The 18,307-nt window shown below is 42.7% G+C and overlaps 1 protein-coding gene across 9 annotated transcripts in view; it reads right to left on the reverse strand.

Moving 5' to 3' along the window:
- Nucleotides 1-18,307, reverse strand: part of Ryr3 (ryanodine receptor 3) — a 538,051-nt gene that overhangs the window by 126,333 nt on the left and 393,411 nt on the right. For all 9 annotated transcript variants that reach the window (XM_031371354.1, XM_031371356.1, XM_031371353.1 and 6 more), the window contains 5 exons: nucleotides 12,251-12,431; nucleotides 10,874-10,982; nucleotides 9,322-9,442; nucleotides 6,545-6,714; nucleotides 3,444-3,664 (listed from right to left, as the gene is read on the reverse strand). In XM_031371354.1, coding sequence (XP_031227214.1) covers nucleotides 3,444-3,664; nucleotides 6,545-6,714; nucleotides 9,322-9,442; nucleotides 10,874-10,982; nucleotides 12,251-12,431 — 802 coding nt within the window. The remainder of the gene's footprint in view (nucleotides 1-3,443; nucleotides 3,665-6,544; nucleotides 6,715-9,321; nucleotides 9,443-10,873; nucleotides 10,983-12,250; nucleotides 12,432-18,307) is intronic.

Genomic DNA, 18,307 nt, shown 5'->3' on the forward strand with positions numbered 1-18,307 from the left:
GGCAGGGGATTTTCTTAATCAGCAGTTGGCCTGGGAAGGCTCTGCCCATTGTGGGTGGGGCCACCCCTGGCCTGTGGTCCTAAGTCCTATAGGAAGGCAGGCTGCACAAGTAATGAAGGCAAGCCAGTAAGCAGCACTCCTCCATGACCTCTGCATCAAGACCGGCCTCCGGGTTTCTACCGTGCTCCTGTTCTGACTTTCTTCACTGAACAGTCATATTGGAAGTGTAAGCCAAATAAACCATTTCCTAACCAACTTGCTTTCTGGTCATAGTGTTTCTTTGTAGCCATAGAACCCTCACCAAGACACTGACTTATTACAGACATATAATAAAATACCTAGTTACGATGGGTCCGCCTGTTATACCTGCAGCTTAGGTTGGGAGGAGAGTAGAGCAGTGCACCCTCAACTACAGAGACAGAATGTGGAGCCTCATTTCGGGTCAATGTAAACTTCTACTTGCCCTAAACTCTGGTTTCTTTGAAGATACCCCTAGTTCTGACCAGTCACATAAACCTGGCTTTTCTATTTGGAGTTAATTCTGAGACACTGGGTGCCTTTCTTGATGTGGCTGTAATCTGAGGTCAGATTCAGTGAAAGCTAGACCAAGGACAGCAGTGGCTCTTCTATAGGTACTTCATTGACGCTGAGAGAGGAAGATTGTTCTGTAGGATCACCTAGTCCCATTTTCTCTACAGAGGAGAGATGCAGCAGAGGCCCACACAAGTAAGTAATGAGGCCAGAATTCTTCTTTTTGAGGTGGTGAAGCAGATAAGTCCAATCTCCATAACTCTTAGTGGATCAGTGCGTCTACGAAGCTTTGTCTATCTTGCAAGACTCTGGCCATTCTACTTAATTTTTTTTTAACCAATGATATCAACCTTAGGATGAATGAAGTGATCAGTGCGGTAGCATGCAATTTTGGAAGGGAATTGTCTTAGGGTTTCTATTGCTGCAGTGAGACACTATGACCACAAACAAATTTGGGGAAGAAAGGGTTTATTTAGCTTACATTTCCATATTGCTGCTTATCATGGCAGGAAGTCAGGACAGGAACTCAAGGCAGAACCTGGAAGCAGAAGCTGATGCAGAGGCGATGGAGGGGTGCTGCTTACTGGCTTGTTTCCCATGGCTTGTTTAGCCTGAATTTTTTTTTTTTTATAGAACTCAGGACCACCCATCCCAGGGATGGCCCCACCCACAATGCGCTGGGCCCTCCCATCAATCACTAATTTAAAAAATGCCCTACAGTTGGATCTTACTGAAGCATTGTCTCAATTGAGGTTCCTTCCTTCCTTCTAGATCTTGTCAAGTTGACATAAGACTAGCCAGCACAATATGTTGGAAAGAAAGCCCATTTTGAGCCTTGAGTCTGTGTTAACTTCTCAACTGACACTTCTCATGTTGGGCAAATAGTACTTTGTGGTGAAGCTTCTGGGCTTTAGAAGATTACAAAGATAGAAAATGTAGGTTAACTTTGCTAAAACATCTTTTATGGCAACTTTTATATTTGAAATGTGTTAAGCTGTTCCTTATACATTTTAAAGTTTATTTGTATCAATTTTAGAGTCACAAAAAGATTGAGAGGAAGACAGAGAGTTCTCATAGGCCCCTTCTATGCCCGCTTGTGTGGTCGCATCCGTTGTCCATTGCCAATGTTCCCCACAGGCCCCTTCTATGCCCACTTGTGTGGTCGCATCCGTTGTCCATTGCCAATGTTCCCCATGAGGGTACTTTACTGATACAACAGGGAAGCCTACATGGATACACCAGCAGCAGCAAAGTCCAAAATTTAAATGGAGGCTCATTCTCTGTGATGGATAGTGAATAATGAATAATGAATAATGACATAGCTGTGCCGTCATAGATGACACAGCATATTTTCCATTGTCCCCACACTTCTCTGAGCTCCTTGTAGCTATCCTTCTTTCCCATAGCTTCTGGAGATTACTAATCATTTTACTAGCTCAAAGGCTTTTGCTTCCACAAATGTCTTATATCTAGAATCTTATAATAGAAGCCTTTTCAAAGGCTTTCTCCGACTTAGTAATACTCATTTAATTTCTCCATTTGTCTTTGTGGCTTAATAGTTCTTTTTAGCAATGAGTAATATTCTGTTTCCTGGACTTACCATAGGCTTTAGTTTTTATTATTATTATTATTTTTAAATCCACTGAATTACTGGAGGGTATCTTGGTTGTTTTAAGCTTTGTTAATGATGACTAACATGATATAAAAATTGGTTTTTTATATAACATAATGTATTTATGTTGTATATATAATGTATACAATGACATAAACATACAGGTTTTTATGTGATATAAGCTATCAAATAATTTGAGTTAACCCAAGGAAGATGATTATTGAAATTAGTTTTGAGAGAAACTGACACATTGTCTGACAAAGAGGATGCACTGTTTTGTATTCCTGTTATCGATGATTGTCTTGGCTGCCTCACGTCAGCCAGCGTTTGTATCATCCTCATACAGAGTCTAATAGGTAAGTCGCAGGATCGCCTATCTGAGATTGCCCTTTCCTTGATGTTTGAATGCTGAACAGCTCTGACAAATTTTCTTCTAGCTATCATGAGCCTTCAAAGGCACGTGTCTGGGACATGTGTCATTAACAAGATTCAGGAGTGATGTCCCTCTGGCCTGCTGATCATTTCACTAGTCATTCTCAAGCACAGCTTCATATCACTAATAGGATCAATTAATCAAGGAGCATCAATGCTAGATCCCGGGTTCTGTCCCTCAGGATTTTGAGTCCTGGGGCTGGGATATTTATCTAGGATCTCAGCAGGTAGTTCTAACTCACAGCCTAGCAGCATGTGGGGATCCCAGCCCACGGGGTGATACCAGCGACTCAAAGGTATCACATCCTTTGTCCTTTCAGGCTTGATACAGATTCCCAAGATTCTTTGCTGCCTGCCTACATTGGCAAAAGCTATTGTCTTTTTCCCCCATACGGTGACCAGATCCTTTTGCTTAAGTCTTGGGAAACCTGGAGGTGGACTGCTTTGATTTACACGTAGACTCTTCTTTCTGTGTAAAACGTGATCTCGTTTAGATAGTGGGGCACTCTTTCTGGGTTTCATTTCAGAACTAGATGATTAGTTCATTACAGAAATGATTCAGGCACAAAAGACGTGGATTTTCCTAGTTTTCCACCTGAAATGGTTAATCCTGAGCATTACCCCCTCCTCTCGTAATGAGAGGTGATTACACGGAAGATTACATGACCACTGCTGGTAACAAGCACATTCTAAGGGAAATGGTAGGCTGGGAATATGATAAAGGCTGAGTAGTGACCTCAGACTTTAGAACCAGTTTCACAATGCATTATTCTATTATACAATTATGTACGGCCTAACTGTGACAACGTAAACACATTTGGCATGGATAACTTACACACAAGTGAAAACCACAGGAGGGCACACTTACTTGCAAATGGCTAGCAAACATTCTTCTATGGTGTCCCTCTGTGCCTTGGTGAGGGACCGTCCTTTGGAAAGCCTGTATATTGTCTGCAGTGTAGAATCGATCAGAGAAGTACAGTGTTCTGTCCCAGAGAAGAGAGGGGCGCATCTAGTAAGGAGCGGGAGCACAGCCGAGCATAAGTACCTATTCAGTGCCAGCGCAGCCTCTGTGGTGCTGAGGGACACCTAGGAAAGGGAATGGGGGGGGGGGCATCGGTTAACCTCTCAGAAAGCAGCCAGCTGAGCCTGTGCACGGAGCTCCATGCAAGGCCAGGGAAACTTACACATGGCTATTGTTACAGTCACAGCCTACCTGGAGAGAGTATATGCCATTGTACATGCAGATATGTACTGGCAAATGAAGCCAGGGAAGTTAAACACACACAGGCATTTTTCTAGGGATGGAGATATTTAACCGGTCCTCCTTCTGAATGCTGGGGATGGAGGCAGTTTACAACCTGGTGATCCTTTCCAGTCTGATGAGCCAGACTCAGCCTGTGTCTCCCAGAATTTATCTTTTACTTACCCCATACCCTCGCTTTAAATATTGCTCATTGCTTCTAGTACATAAAACTCATCCTTGTGAGAGCTGTCGTTTGTATTTGACAACATCCTAAGTGACTTCTATGTTATCTCAGGGACAGGACAAATCCTGACCCTGGCAGGTGCTACCCCGAGACCCTTATCTTGAGCAATGCTTCTAAATCAACAAGAACCCATCTTATGGATGAAGCCCTAGGTACTTTGTAAAGAGCTTCAGTGCAAACATGTCTTAAACTGTACTGCACTCATGGGACTGAGTGATTGCTATATGATTTTTTTTTCTCCCAAAATCGTGCAATGTTTAACTATCAAAAGGATAAAGAAGCTGAGGTCAGACTCTTGAAGTCTTGGCCCAGCCTGGGCTACCTAAATTGGGCTAAACTGAATTTCATTCTTCCCTCACCTGGACCCTTCTCCATAGACCTACTCAGTGCTCTTTCTCATGAGAGAGAGAGAGAGAGAGAGAGAGAGAGAGAGAGAGAGAGAGAGAGAGAGAGAGAGAGAGAGAGTAGTCCCTACCCCCAGAACAAAGAAAACATATAAAGATGGCTGAATATTGAATAGTCTCCAAGAAGAATTTTAAACTCTTACTAATATCAATTAATGGGCCTTTTAACCCAGCATCCTTGATATTTGAGTTTCCAGGTTCCGAGCTGTTGCATAATCATTCTGGATTTAGCTCATACTTATTACCTTACATATCCTCCTCCTGTGATTTAAGATTAACAAATGGGTATATACTGCCACGTCCCTCAAATTCACCAGCTTTATAAAGAGAAAGTAGATCTCTGATGCCCACTGGTTACTTTGTCAGTACCATGAGCAGCTCACAGCCTGATAAATGATCCGAGGGTTGACCTCACTAAAGGGAACTTGACGCTGCATGAGAAGTACAGAAAGGAACAGAAATCCAGGCCTTTTCTAAAGCTCTGGTAGAATCTTCGCTAACAATGTTCCTCTTTGTAAACTTAGACCGACAAGCTGAATCAAAGGAGGATCCATTCAGTGGCACTAAATATAGCCAGAGCGTGACTCACGTCACTGTTGAAAACCCAAAGACTCAAAAGAAGCCTGGAGACCCACAGAGAAAAAAAGTCATTATTTCCTGCAATTATCTCAGCTATTATAGCTGAATGGACATTCCCTGCAATTTATGATTTCAAAAACTGTTCTCTTTGAACCCTTCACATTTCCGGGTGTTGGTATTAATTATCAGAAGTTTGTCTTCTGGAGGCATTGGTAACCATGCTGGAAAAAAAAATAGCTCGCCTTTTACATTTACATTTATCACTTTCGGAGACAGTATAGTTAAAATGAGGGGGGCAGGGCTTTGATTCCTGTGGCTTGAAGGGTCTCAGATGAGGAACTGAACATAAAAACTCTTTTTGGGGGGTAGATGGTGCTCTGGCAAGCATATGATCTAACAGCAGATACTGGAAAAGAATTTGTTGTTTGAATTACAAAAAAAAAAAAAAAAAACCAAACAAACAAAACAAAACCCAAAAAACAAAATTAAATACTTTAGTCCACAAACTTGAAGTCCACAAAATTTAAAAATTATTTTAAAATCTAGAAATTTATAGGAAATCTCTAAGCAAAAGTAGTGGTAGGTGAAGTACAGTGAAGATATAAAAATATCCTATGGTTCTGACTCCTTCATTGACAAGACTGTTCCTCATTTCCATGCCCTGTCTCCATGAAGCAAAGAATCTGGGTTCTGCCAGCCGAAGCCTCACCCCAGAGTTTGCATTCTCACTACTGGACACCAGGTGGCGCCATTGAGAAGCCAAGCTGCAAACAGCCTATAATAAGAGTTTTTTTAGAATTAAGCTGATTTTTGCGTCCTCACTTCCCACTTCCCCAAGACACAGATATGATAGCTGGCATTTCTTATCTTATGGTCAGACACTTCTTGTCTTGATGCCAGTGGATTCTGGATTTCTTTTTCCCAGCTTTGATTTTCCAATTGTGTGTTTGCCTCTACTGACCTCTGTCATACCTCTGACTACAGACTATCCTTCCTGGTGGTCAGGGCAAAAAAATAAGTGAGAATGAAGAATACTTCTGGCCAGAAATGCCTCCAGCCTTTTCCATAAGCAACAGAACCATATATATAGTGATACCCATAACTGGTCTAAGCAGGATTTAGATAATAGAAAATTGCTACCAATACCTGCTGGGCAACAGAGATGCTATGAAAACATTCTATGATGAATATCATAGTATGTCCCTGTCCCTATTTCCTTAGGAAATAGTGCCCCAAGGTTTGAGATGCTGAGGATTCTGGATTGTGAGAAACTTCAATGGAAGGGATTGGGCAGAAAATTAAGGCCAGATTTACCTGCATATAAAGTTTTGGGCCAATGCATTACAATCTTCCAGTTTTGAGTGTCTCTGTTTTTCTCTTTCTCAAGCAGGATATCAAAATATGATCACCAAGTAGGTAGAAAATGTTTATTCCTACATCCAGTGTTACTAGTGTAACCATGAGGAAATTCCATCTTCCTTATTTTAGCTACTTACTGTATCTAGAGATGCAGAAGCTCGTAAGTCGGGTAAAAACCCAACTTCCAGCAAGTGGAGCAGGAAAGTTTGATCTTTAATGCCATAAACACGGTCCAAGAACAGCACCATGGGTGCTTTGTGGTCAGGGCAGAAGTTGGCCGCCATGTCTGGTTCACTGACTGACCCATCTGGAAAACAGAGCACATCATTTCCTATTTCTGCAGTTTGAGACGCAGCATAGAACTTGTCCGTCCACAGCTCTCTGGGTGAGGGTGGCAGGAAGTTTAGAAATGAGAACTAAGCAGGAGGCTGCTTAAGCAAGGATGGAAGAAGCAACTGTCGAGTCTCTATGAGCTGGTTATTAAACAAGCTTGCTATTAAAAGTTTAAATTTACACTGCAGCAGGTTGCTTTAGAAGGTAATTCACAGTCATAGTTCACTAATTTCTAATTTTACTCTAAATAATAATCAGTTATTTGTATCAGCTGTAACTTATCTGTCGAAAATACAACACAATGGTAGGCTTTCTGCCTTTTCTTTCCAACACTATGTCCTGTGATACCACATTGGTAGTATGGAGTCACCTATGGTGAGAATATCTATCGTAAAATGGGGGGAAATTGTTGGAAATCAAGCTTGAGCTGTTGCTCTTTGGTGGATGATGTAGGAAAGCGAGTAGCCAAATGTTGAGAAAGTAGATAAAATTTAACAGCATGTCACGTCTGTAGTCATCACATCACAGCATAAAGCATCAAGCACTGCTTCAGTGTCTGCTTAGGTGATGCTTATATCAAGTCACCCCATCATTTTAGTCTCATTTGAATGAAAAGAGAAAAGAAAGAAAGAAGGAAAGAAAGAGAGAAAGAAAGAAGGAAGGAAGGATGGAAAGAAAGGAAGGAAGGAAGGAAGAAAGGAAGGAAGGAAGGAAGGAAAGGAGGAAGGAAGGAAGGAAGGAAGGAAGGAAGGAAGGAAAGGAGGAAGGAAGGAAGAAAGGAGGGAAGGAAGGAAAGGAGGAAGGAAGGAAGGAAGGAAGGAAGGAAGGAAAGGAGGAAGGAAGGAAGGAAGGAGGGAAGGAAGGAAGGAAGAAAAGGAGGAAGGAAGGAAGGAGGGAAGGAAGGAAGGAGGGAAGAAAAGCTGGCTCAGGGATGAAGGGAGGAATCCACAGAGAAAATGAATTCAATTGGCCTGGATAGTAAAAAGAATTTTTAGCTTAGATAAAAAACAGCTTTCTCTCTTCTGTCTCGCACCAGAAAACTAGGAAAGAGAATTCCCGAATGACCAAGAAGAGGTGCATCACCTGAAATGCTGTCCTGAGCCGACTTTCCAAGGCAACCAAGGAGGCACAGGGCTGAGGTGCTGTCCGTTCCAGGGCCTCCTTCTGCCAAGAAGTCTGTGTGGGCTGCTAAGGTGGCAGGGCACTGTGTGGCTACTCATCCCTAAGCACAAGGAAGTCTGGGAGCTGAATGTCTGAGGCTAACTTGGTCTCTTATATAACCATGGTGCTTTGGTGAACATTATTTCTGTGGGATTGAGCAAGTATTTTGTGCTCAAAGGAAAGCGCCACATCATTGGGAAATATGTTGTTTAACATCTGTCTTCTCAGACACACTATTATTTCATGGTGCTTTGTGAAGTTATAAAAGTGGCACATATTCTAGAACATTTTAGAAAATACATATTGTGGTGGTTTGTACAGGAATGACCCCTATATGCCATTTCAATTGGGTAACCCTGTTTTTCTCACGCTCAAGCATTTCACTAAAATGTGATCAGCAAGTAGGCAGACGATATTTGTTTCTGTGTTCAATGTTACTAATTTAACCATGAGGGGAATTCAAAATGTTTAAATGCTTGGCCCACAGGAAATGGTATTATTAGGAGGTATGGCCTTATTGAAGTAGGTATGGCCTTATTGGAAGAAATGTGTCATTGTGGAGGTAGGTTTTGAGATCTCATATATGCTCAGGCCATGCTTAGTGGTGCAATCTCTTTCTGCTGCCTGGGGATCAAGACGTAGAACTCTCAGCTCCTTCTCCAGCACCATGTCTGACTGCATGCCTCTGTGTTTCCTGCCATGATGATAATGGATTGAACCTCTGAAACTGTAAGCTAGGCCAAATCAAATGTTTTTCTTTATAAGAGTTGCCATGATCATGGTATCTCTTCACAGAAGCAGAAACTCTAACTAAGGCCCATATTCTACAATTGCCATATTTGTTGTCTGAGAGCCCCTGTTCCATAAGTTTGAAGATGTCCCATGGCATGGCAGTGTGGGAAGCATGTGGATAGCCAGACTCATGCTATCTTTTCAAACCCATCATGTGCCTGAAGATAAGGCAGTGACTCAGAATTAAAATGCTTTGGGGATTAGTGGTATCAAGAGTCACAAGTAGCCTTGGGGTTATCCTGGGCTGTGAGGGTTTTCAGATCCACGGCAGAAGATAGCCTGCATGCCTACTCCCTGGGTGCCCCCCTCTCTTAGGGCACATGGCAAAGGAGAAGAGTCAGGCTATGCTAAGGGCTATCGCCTGCTCGTTTTACCACCCTTTAGAAAGTTAAGAATAGTCCTAGAATGGTGATGCTCATCTGGACCAGAGGACCAAAGATTTGGCCATCTTGACACAGGGAAGCAGGTGATACAGGAGCTAGGTGAAGTCTACAGAAAATCCGTCACTGGAAAAAGAACGCGGCATTTCCCCCAGGCAGCCTGCATTGTGATCTGGCAGTGGCCTCTTTGCAGGGGCAGAATCCTGCAAGCACTAGAGGGTGGGTTTAGCCCAAAGCTGTGTCCTTACCTTTGTTGAGGGAGGGCAGTTTCAGGGGAATGCTGATGATCCCAACCAGGTCTTCTGTGGGGACCAGGGAGCGCAGGATAGACCGGATCCGGATGGCTTCCCCTTTCCCTGTTTGGATGAGCTGTCACACAGGAAAGAGATTAGACAGATGAGTCCTCCATACTTGCCACACTGCCCCTTCCTTATCAGCAGGGGTGTATTTCTGAGTTCCCCTAATTGCTACTTGTGGCCATAGGGAAAGAGAGACTACCTCTTGGACTGAGAGAGAAAGTCCATTGACTGCAGTCACACCCTTTCTTTACTGAGGCTGAAAGCCTTAGCAGTTAACCCAGCAGGAGCCCTCATGGGCCTGTCAGAGTCCTGACAGAGTGTGGAAACGCTGGATTTCAGAGTTGTAGCTGATGAGAAGATGACTTCCAAATCTCAGTTTCTTCTGAGCTTGAAGAATGTTTGGGGGTGGGCAAGGAGAGTGCAGAGATTCTAAGAGACACTTTGAGTGTTTTGCTGGAGTCATCCCAAAGAAGATAGGTTCGTTCATACACATCCTAACTAGCCGAGCTACGTGTATACAGATAGAATGTCCATCTTCCTGCACAAGAGGTCTCCCAAGAGGGTGCAGTGGACCTTCTACTGAAAAGTAACATCTGGGAACTGAGGAGCAGATCAGGTAAGTTAGCTCTCACATGCTGTCTTTTCTGAGAGCATGCCAGCTATGTAACTTGCTTCCAGAAGTGATCAAGAGAACCAGAGTGGGAACAACAGAGCCCTGACCCTTCTCCTAAAGTTGCAGGACACTCTGCTGTTTCCCTGCCTCCCTTCTGAGTTCCTTTCTTTCCTTAAAGTAGCTGAAGTATAAAGAGAGGCTGATGTAGTAAGGCTGGCACAGCAGAGAAGGAACCAGAATCCTAGAAATTCTTATCAGCCTCCAACACCAAGATTTCCTTCCATAAGATCAACTGTTTTCTCTCAATTCCAGTGTGTGGCTGCAGATGAAAAACATCAAATATCTCATCAGCAGAGGTGAAAAAGGGAAAGGAATGAACGAGTTTTAGGTCAAAACTGGAGGTATAAGAAGACACCACAGCAGGCAGAACCACCTTTGTGTGCGTGCCTGTAAAACTCCCAGCTGTTTTCCTAGAGACCAAAGCCAGGATTTCCCACACAGAGTGTCGCTGGGGTACTCATGAGGCCATCCATGATGGTGTGGCTGAAAATCAGGTTAGCCACATTTTGGCCAAGCTGGGGCACATGGAAGCCTCTTTTTGGAAGGCTTTTAAAACAAAATATATAGAGGTTATATCCAGAGAGTAACAAAGATGTCTCTGTCTGTCTGTCTCTTTCTCTGTCTCTCCCTGTCTCTATCTCTCTCCCTCCATTTCCTCTCTTAGAAAGTGGCCCACTGAGGAAACTACTTTGGTGTTAGCTAAAAGTAGTTCGGAGAGAAGCTTACTAGTAAATACCAGAACCCAGGTGAAGAAACTATATTCAGGACTTCTCTGGAGTCCTCGACTCAGGCTCCTCAAAGCTGCTGTCAGGAAGCTCGGTCACTTACGTGCATTTCAGGAGCACAGCGGCCCAGTAGATCTATAAGCGCCGAATAGAATGACATAATTGCGTTGCCCATATGCACAATCTCTTCCTCCTCTTCATCATCCTGTGTGCTGCAGAGAAAGAATCAACATGGGGAAGGCGTGTGAGAGACTGCCTTGCTTAGTGGTAGGCACTGCTTACAAAGAACACCTCACTCTGGTCGAACAAACTTCCCCTCACAACTCTCCCCTTCAGGAGCTGGTGAAGTGGTTTTATTCACTAAGCTCAAAGGGGCCAAATAGTTTTTTTTTTCACAATAGCTCCAGGATCCCATGAACTTAGAAATGTGAATTTAGATACTATCTATTCCTCATCCCTTCTTCCTCTTTGAATGTACACAGAAAGCCAGCTGGACAAGGAGTCAGGACAGCTGTATTAACCTCCCGGTTCTGAAGTTAACAAGCTATATTACTTCGGGTCTTAGTTTTATCTCATGCTATATAAGAAAGCTGAGACAAATATATTTTGAGCTCTCTTTGGTCTACTAAGTCATCTCTCAGAACTGATGACGAATGGGAAAGGAAAAGCCATCTGGCTGGAGAGTCATCTCTGCCGGGTTACGCACAGTCTGTAGACTATGGGGCACACACTAGATAAATAAAGGCAGATGACTACCGGACATGGTAGGGGGGAAGTAACAAGGCGATCAGATACTATACCCACTAGACTCTGAATCTTTAAATTCCACAACCAGTCTGTAAGCAACCAAGGACTGCACATGGAGGTGTCTGATTGTTCAGGCAGCATGTGTATGGTAGAGGATTGCAAATTCGATCATCAATGGGAGGAGAGGACCTCGGCCCTGTGAGGGTTCTGTGCCCCAGTGTAGGGGAATGCGAGGGCCAGAAAGTGGGAGAGGGCAGGGTGGCAGGCATGGGGAAGTGGGAGGCAACAGGGGTTTGTTTTTGTTGTTTTTGTTTGTTTCTTTGTTTTTTGGAGGGGAAACTGGGAATGGAAAAATTTACATGTAAATAAAGAAAATATCTAAAAAAAAAAAAAAAAAAAAGGAATCCAAACATTCAAAATGCTTCCCCTGAGCAGTCCTCTTGAGGCAGTGATGTAGGCAGGGGTTGTGAAAACCAGACAGATGTGACACCTCAGTGGTTTGCCAGCTGTGCTGAGCGGTCTTAAGAAATGGAAGAAGCTGCTACCGATCCCTCAGCTCTCTGGACAAGTCAAAACAATCACGGGCCTGGCTAAGTGATTTTAAGCGTTTTAACCACCATAAAACATCTGCTCTTTCTACCAGGCAAAGTTACCGATCCCACCCTAGCGATTCATCAGCTGACAGTATTTGTCAGCCCACCAACGGCACACACGCCGGGGTAAATTCACTTACACTTCCGTCTTGTAACCCTGGGAAGGAAGGTCGAGGGCAGGGTTCTCTGAGATCTTAATAGCACCCTGCATAGCTGCCAGCAGTCCGTTTCCTCCTTCACCCCTCAGAGCTGGGCCAAAGCACTCGGGACGTCTGATGAGCAGCTTGACCACAACACTGGCATTTTCTTCCACACTTTCGCCTGAGGGAGAGAGAGGCCTGGTGTCCTTCCCTCTGGAAAGGACAACCTGGAAGTTATTTGTAGCTGACAAGCTGGGACAACAGTGTTTCATTTGCTTTGCCACCTATTAATATGAGGCAGATATACTGATGAAGGAAAGGTGACCTCTGATAAATGAGGCCAGATCTATTCATTACAGAGTTGACCGTTATGCAATAGAATCTGACTCTTCAGCTCAGGATTTTTTTTTTTTTTTTTTTTTTAACCTCTGGGATGACCCAACCATGTGGAGGCCCTCAGAAGGCACATAGACCACTCAATCTCCTGCTCATGGTTCATTTACAAGTGACTGCAGACACAAGAGCTTCCTATCTTACTAAGCACCCAGGGAGTTAACACTTGGCCTCTTTTCCTGAATGGTAACAAGACCACAAAGCTACCATGCCTCGGCTGATCTGGGGAAGTGATAACGTAGCTCTTCACTCAGTGACTCTCATGGAGTTAAGCACATGTCCCAGAAGAATCTGAATTTATAGGGCCGATTTCATGATATCAGAAGTCATTGATCAAGATGAAGAATCTGCTGGATAAACTTTTCTAGTAATAGCCCTGAGAAAAAGGGACAGGGCAGGGCACTCTATGATCTCTTTACATTTTTCTTTGGAGGAGCCAAGCATGAGCTGGCCAGTGACAAAGGAAAAGGCGCAGTTAGGACACGAGAGCTGTGGAGTCTCAGAACCGTTTATTTACCAAAGCAGTGCTACAGCTTGTTAAGCAATTTATAAAATATACCTTCTTTTGGGTAAAATCCTAATATATACCTTCTTTTGGGTAAAATCCTAATATATGTTTGAGAATGTCATCCCTGAGCCAGACTCAAATGCATGGTTTTTTAAAATGCATATTACATGAAGCCTAAAAACATGTTTTTCTTTAAAAACCATTATGTATTTCTTGGGTGGTGAACTGTATAAGAAAGTGAGCAATTTGGATAGTTATGGAGTTTTCTCTTTTCTTTTTGGTTTTTCAAGACAAGGTTACTCTGTTAGTTAACAGAGTTAGCCCTGGTTGTCCTGAAGTTGCTTTGTAGACCAGGCTGGCCTCAGACTCAGAGATATCTACCTGTCTCTGCCTCCCAAGTGCTGGGATTAAAGGTACACATGGCTGGCTGGCTATGGCTTTATTAAGCCCTCTGAAGACATTCCTGACATCATCACAGTCTAACACAACCACCACCCATCTCACAGTTTGCACCGGTGTGGACGTTGGGAGTGACTAAGCTAGATGGTCCTGGCTTGGGATGTTCTTGAAGTTACAGTCTCAAGTTGGTTTCGGCTGTAGTCTTCTGGCAACTGGTCTATAGCTGGGGGGTCGGCTCCTAAGTGCACGATATGGTTCTTGGCACGATGCCTCAATTGCTTGCTGCATGGCAGATTCAGACCTCAGTTCCTTACCATTCTGACCTCTTTGGAGGTCCTCATGGAATGGCCACGGGCTTCCCACAGATCAAGAGGACAGAGCTGACTCTGTAGCCCTTGTAACAATCTGGTTGCATAGGCTCATCTTGCAGGATTTTATTCACTAAAAGTGTTGTACTACACCTAGCTCGCACTTAAAGGAAAAAGATTTAGGCTTCGCATTCTGGAGGAAGGAAGACCAAATAATTTATAGACGTATTTTAAAAAATATCTGGGCTGCTTACATGTTGTTTCATGAAAATGTTTTATTTGGAATAGTTAAGGCTGAATACATAGCTCAGGGGTTAGGCACTTGGCCAGCTCGTTCATAGCCCTGAGATTCACCTCTAGTATTACAATTAGGGATATAAAAATGGGAGCTCTTGTGGGATTGTAAAAATGCTTTAGAATTATGTTCACTTGATCCAGAATTTCTCACTAAACTGCATTTAAACAGCTCATCACTGTTCACTAAGTGTCACACAGCTCAGTTCTTCATGGAGGGTTTAGAGGATTGTGAAGATATTTGCCATCTACGAGCTAGGCGCAGAAGCCTTTGTCCATAATCCCAGGACTAGGAGGTCGAGTCAAGTTCAAGTCCAGCCTGGGATGCACAGTAAGACTCTTAACTCAAAACGAATGACTTCTATTCAAGTCTCACCCAGTATACAATATCCAAAAAGCATAATCCATGCACATACTGGCATGGTACTAATTAGGTTCCAAGGGTTAAAAAAAAAAAAGAATATCTGTAGGGGAAAGTGGTAGGGGTATGGGTGAAGTTTGACAGAAAACTGATTTGATCAAAACACATTGTATACATATATGAAATTCTCAAATATTAAATATAAACATATTTAAAAAAGAATAGCATGCCAGCTCTACCTGATATTCTCGATAGATCCCGATACAGTTTGCTCACCCAAGGGAGATTTCCAGAAGGAGAGACATATTCATAAACCAATACTCTTAGGCACAGATGTATTGCATATCATAACTTTCAAATATTTCAAGCCTGTAATTCTTAGCAAGTAATATATATATACATGTTCTTTGAAATAATAAAAGTTAAAATTGGAGGGAAAAAGCCCAACCTTATTTATAAGGCTGACCCAAAGATTGCACTCTAATGATTTCGGCTCATACTGGGCATGCTTGTAGGTCAGCACATTTTCTAATCAGCACCCTGTATTCAGCTTAGCTCATCGCATAGCAATTAGCACCATAGAGTTTATGGGATACAGAAGCACCAGAAGCAGAGGCTGAGAAATCAGAGCTGGATACTGAGATTACATCTAAGTTCATTTGCCCAACTAACCGCTTTTAATCCAAATCTCACATCTTCAGAATTTAGCTAATTAGATCGACTCTGAGAACTGACCCAGGAAGCCATTCTCTGATAATTTTAATTCGGATATATGTTAGGAATGCAAATGGACTCTTCGAGGGGAAGAGAACCGAATCCAACCACTGGGGCTAGTCAGAAAGAGGACTGAAAAGAAGAATTTGCAAAGGCTTCATGGACGAGTGTAAGTCTACTTTGGTGAGGCCGAATGCTGACCTTCAGGGTATTTGTCAAGGTAGAAAGAACATTTTGAGGTAAACTGCTTTTGCCCAAGGGCATACCACAATATTTTTTTGCTGGAGTTCCAAAATAAGAAATGAGATTAACAACCTGCGGATGCCCAAAGTTCCGTTCTTCAAAGGCTCTCAACTCAGCATTGATAATGCCATGACTTTCTTTCTAACATGTCTGAGCAGTTGGATGGAAGTGGAAGTGAAAGTGGAAGTGGAAGTGGAAATGGTTCTCTCCATTTTATTTCAGCAAAGGTGTCGGACTCCAGGGACAATTAGTAGAACCTTGCTGATCTCATCTTCAACCTATTACCCTTTCTCACTCCCTATGTTCTAACCACACTTCTGTCATTAAGTTTGTTTGTCTGCAATGTTTTCTTTCTTCTTGTTCTCTTGTCATAGATTCTTGACTTGGGGAACTCTATGAAATTCTTCAGGAGTATCTTAACACACGAGAGTCCTAAAATGTGGTCATCTCTAACACTGGACCCTTCCTTGTATCTGCTTTTCTCACTAACCTGCATATTTTTTTATTGGATATTTTATTTACATTTCAAATGTTATCCCCTTTCCCCTCTGGAAACCCCCTATCCCATCCTCCCACCCGCTGCTTCTATGAGGGTGCTCACCCATCCATCTACTCCCACTTTCCACTCCTAGCATTCCCCTACACTGGGGCATCCAGCCTTCATAGGACAAGGGCTTCTCCTCCCATTGATGCCCTACAAGGCTATCCTCTGCTACATTGCAGCTGGAGCCATGGTGGGATTGCAAGCTGGTACAACTACTGTGGAACTCAGTCTGTCAGTTCCTCAGAAAACCGGACATAGTACTACTTGAGGACCCAGCTATACCACTCCTGAGCATATACCAAAAAGATGTTCCAACATATTTATAATAGCCAGAAGCTGGAAAGAACCCAGATGTCCTTCAACAGAGGAATGGATACAGAAAATGAGGTACATTTACACAATGGAGTACTACTCAGCTATTAAAAACAATGAATTCACGAAATTCTTAGGCAAGTGGATGGAACTAGAAAATATCATCCTGAGTGAGGTAACTCAGTCACAAAAGAACACATTGATAAGTAGATATTAGCCCAAAGGCTCTGAATACCCAATACAATTCACAGATCACATGAAATTCAAGAAGAAGGAAGACCAAAGTGTGGATGTTTCAGTCCTTCTTAGAATGGGGAACAAAATACTCAAGGGAGACAAAGTGTGGAGCAGAGACTAAAGGAAAGACCATCCCACCTGGGAATCCATCCCATATACAGACACCAAACCCAGACACTATTGTGGATGCCAAGAAGTGCCTGCTGACAGGAGCCTGATACAGTTGTCTTCTGAGAGTTTCTGTCAGAGCCTGACAAGTACAGAGGTGGATGCTTGTAGCCAATCATTGGACTGAGCATGGGTCCCCAATGGGGGAGTCAGAAAAAGGACTGAAGGAGCTGAAAATGGCAAACTCCGTAGCCAGATACAGGATATGTCTGTTTGTCCATGACCAGTCATTTCCTAATGTTTTCTTTTTAAGCCCCTCACATGGTCTTCCCATGCCACATGACAGATATGTGCATTATGGCCGCTTACGGTGTCTCAGCCTGGGGCAGCAGCTTCTAAGAACTGGGAAATAACTGTATTTCTCAAAAGAATGTCTATAACTCAATGAAGAGGTGGCTTAAACACAAAGCTCAGAATATCTTCCCCTTTTGTGGCTTGGTATGATATCTTCTCTTTAGTCCCAACATTAGGAATTGACTGGTCATAGACAAACAGACATATCCTGTGTCTGGCTATGGAGTTTGCCATTTTCAGGTACATAGAAGCTTCATTTCTTGCACAATTAAACACAACCCAAGGCAATAAAAAGACAGTAAATACAGTAGAAAAGGATCTACTTTAACAAAATATTTTATATTGAAATCCTATTTAGGAAGGCTTTATCAAACATTCCATTAAAGTAATATTAGAGTTCTCCAATATATCATTTTGATATTAAAGGGTTTAAAATATTTTTTAAAAATATAATCAAATAGTATTATTCTTCCTTCCCTTCTTTTCTTGCCCCTCTCCTCATCCCAAGAGACTGTGTCACTCAGAGTGGCCTCATACTTGGAATCCTCCTGCTCAGCCTCTTGAGTACTGGAATTATGCCACATCTGGATACACCACAGTTTTTGACAAACTGAAAGGAGAAAATGCCATTTATCTTGCTTATCAGGGAGATGGCCTCTGGACTATTCTTACTTATGTTTCCATGTCTTTCTACTGATACAACCTTGAGGCAAAACATTTAATCTCTTTAAGCTTCTAGGGCTTATTTTTAAGATCATGAAGACAACTGTAGCTACAGCTATGGTGCAAATGCATGTATGCTGCCAAATTCATAACTTGAATTCTAATTCTCAATGTAATAGTGTTTAAAGGCGGGACCTTTGGGGATGATTAGCTCATCAGTGTGGCCATTATGAAGAGGAGTAGCATTTTTATAACTGAGTTCCAGAGAACCTTGATACTTCAGCTATGCTATTTATTATTATAGTGAGTAAACATCACTATACTGTAGGGGAAGAAGGGTTGAGAACCAAAGAACATTTTATAGCCAATAATCCTTAAAATTTTTTTCCTTTGTTTTCTTTTTTGATTAATCATTTTATTCATTACATTTCAAATGATATTCCCCTTCTCTCTTACCCCTCCACAAACTCCCCATCAGATCTACCCTCTACCCCCTCCCTTTTGCCTCTATGAGGGTGCTCTTCTTCTTCTTCTTCTTCTCCTTCTCTTCTTTCTCCTTCTCCTCCTTCTCCTTCTCCTCCTTCTCCTTCTCTTCCTTTTCCTTCTTCTTCTTCTCCTC

The sequence above is a fragment of the Mastomys coucha genome, unplaced genomic scaffold, assembly GCF_008632895.1.
Source record: "Mastomys coucha isolate ucsf_1 unplaced genomic scaffold, UCSF_Mcou_1 pScaffold15, whole genome shotgun sequence".
Classification (NCBI taxonomy): Eukaryota; Metazoa; Chordata; class Mammalia; order Rodentia; family Muridae; genus Mastomys; species Mastomys coucha.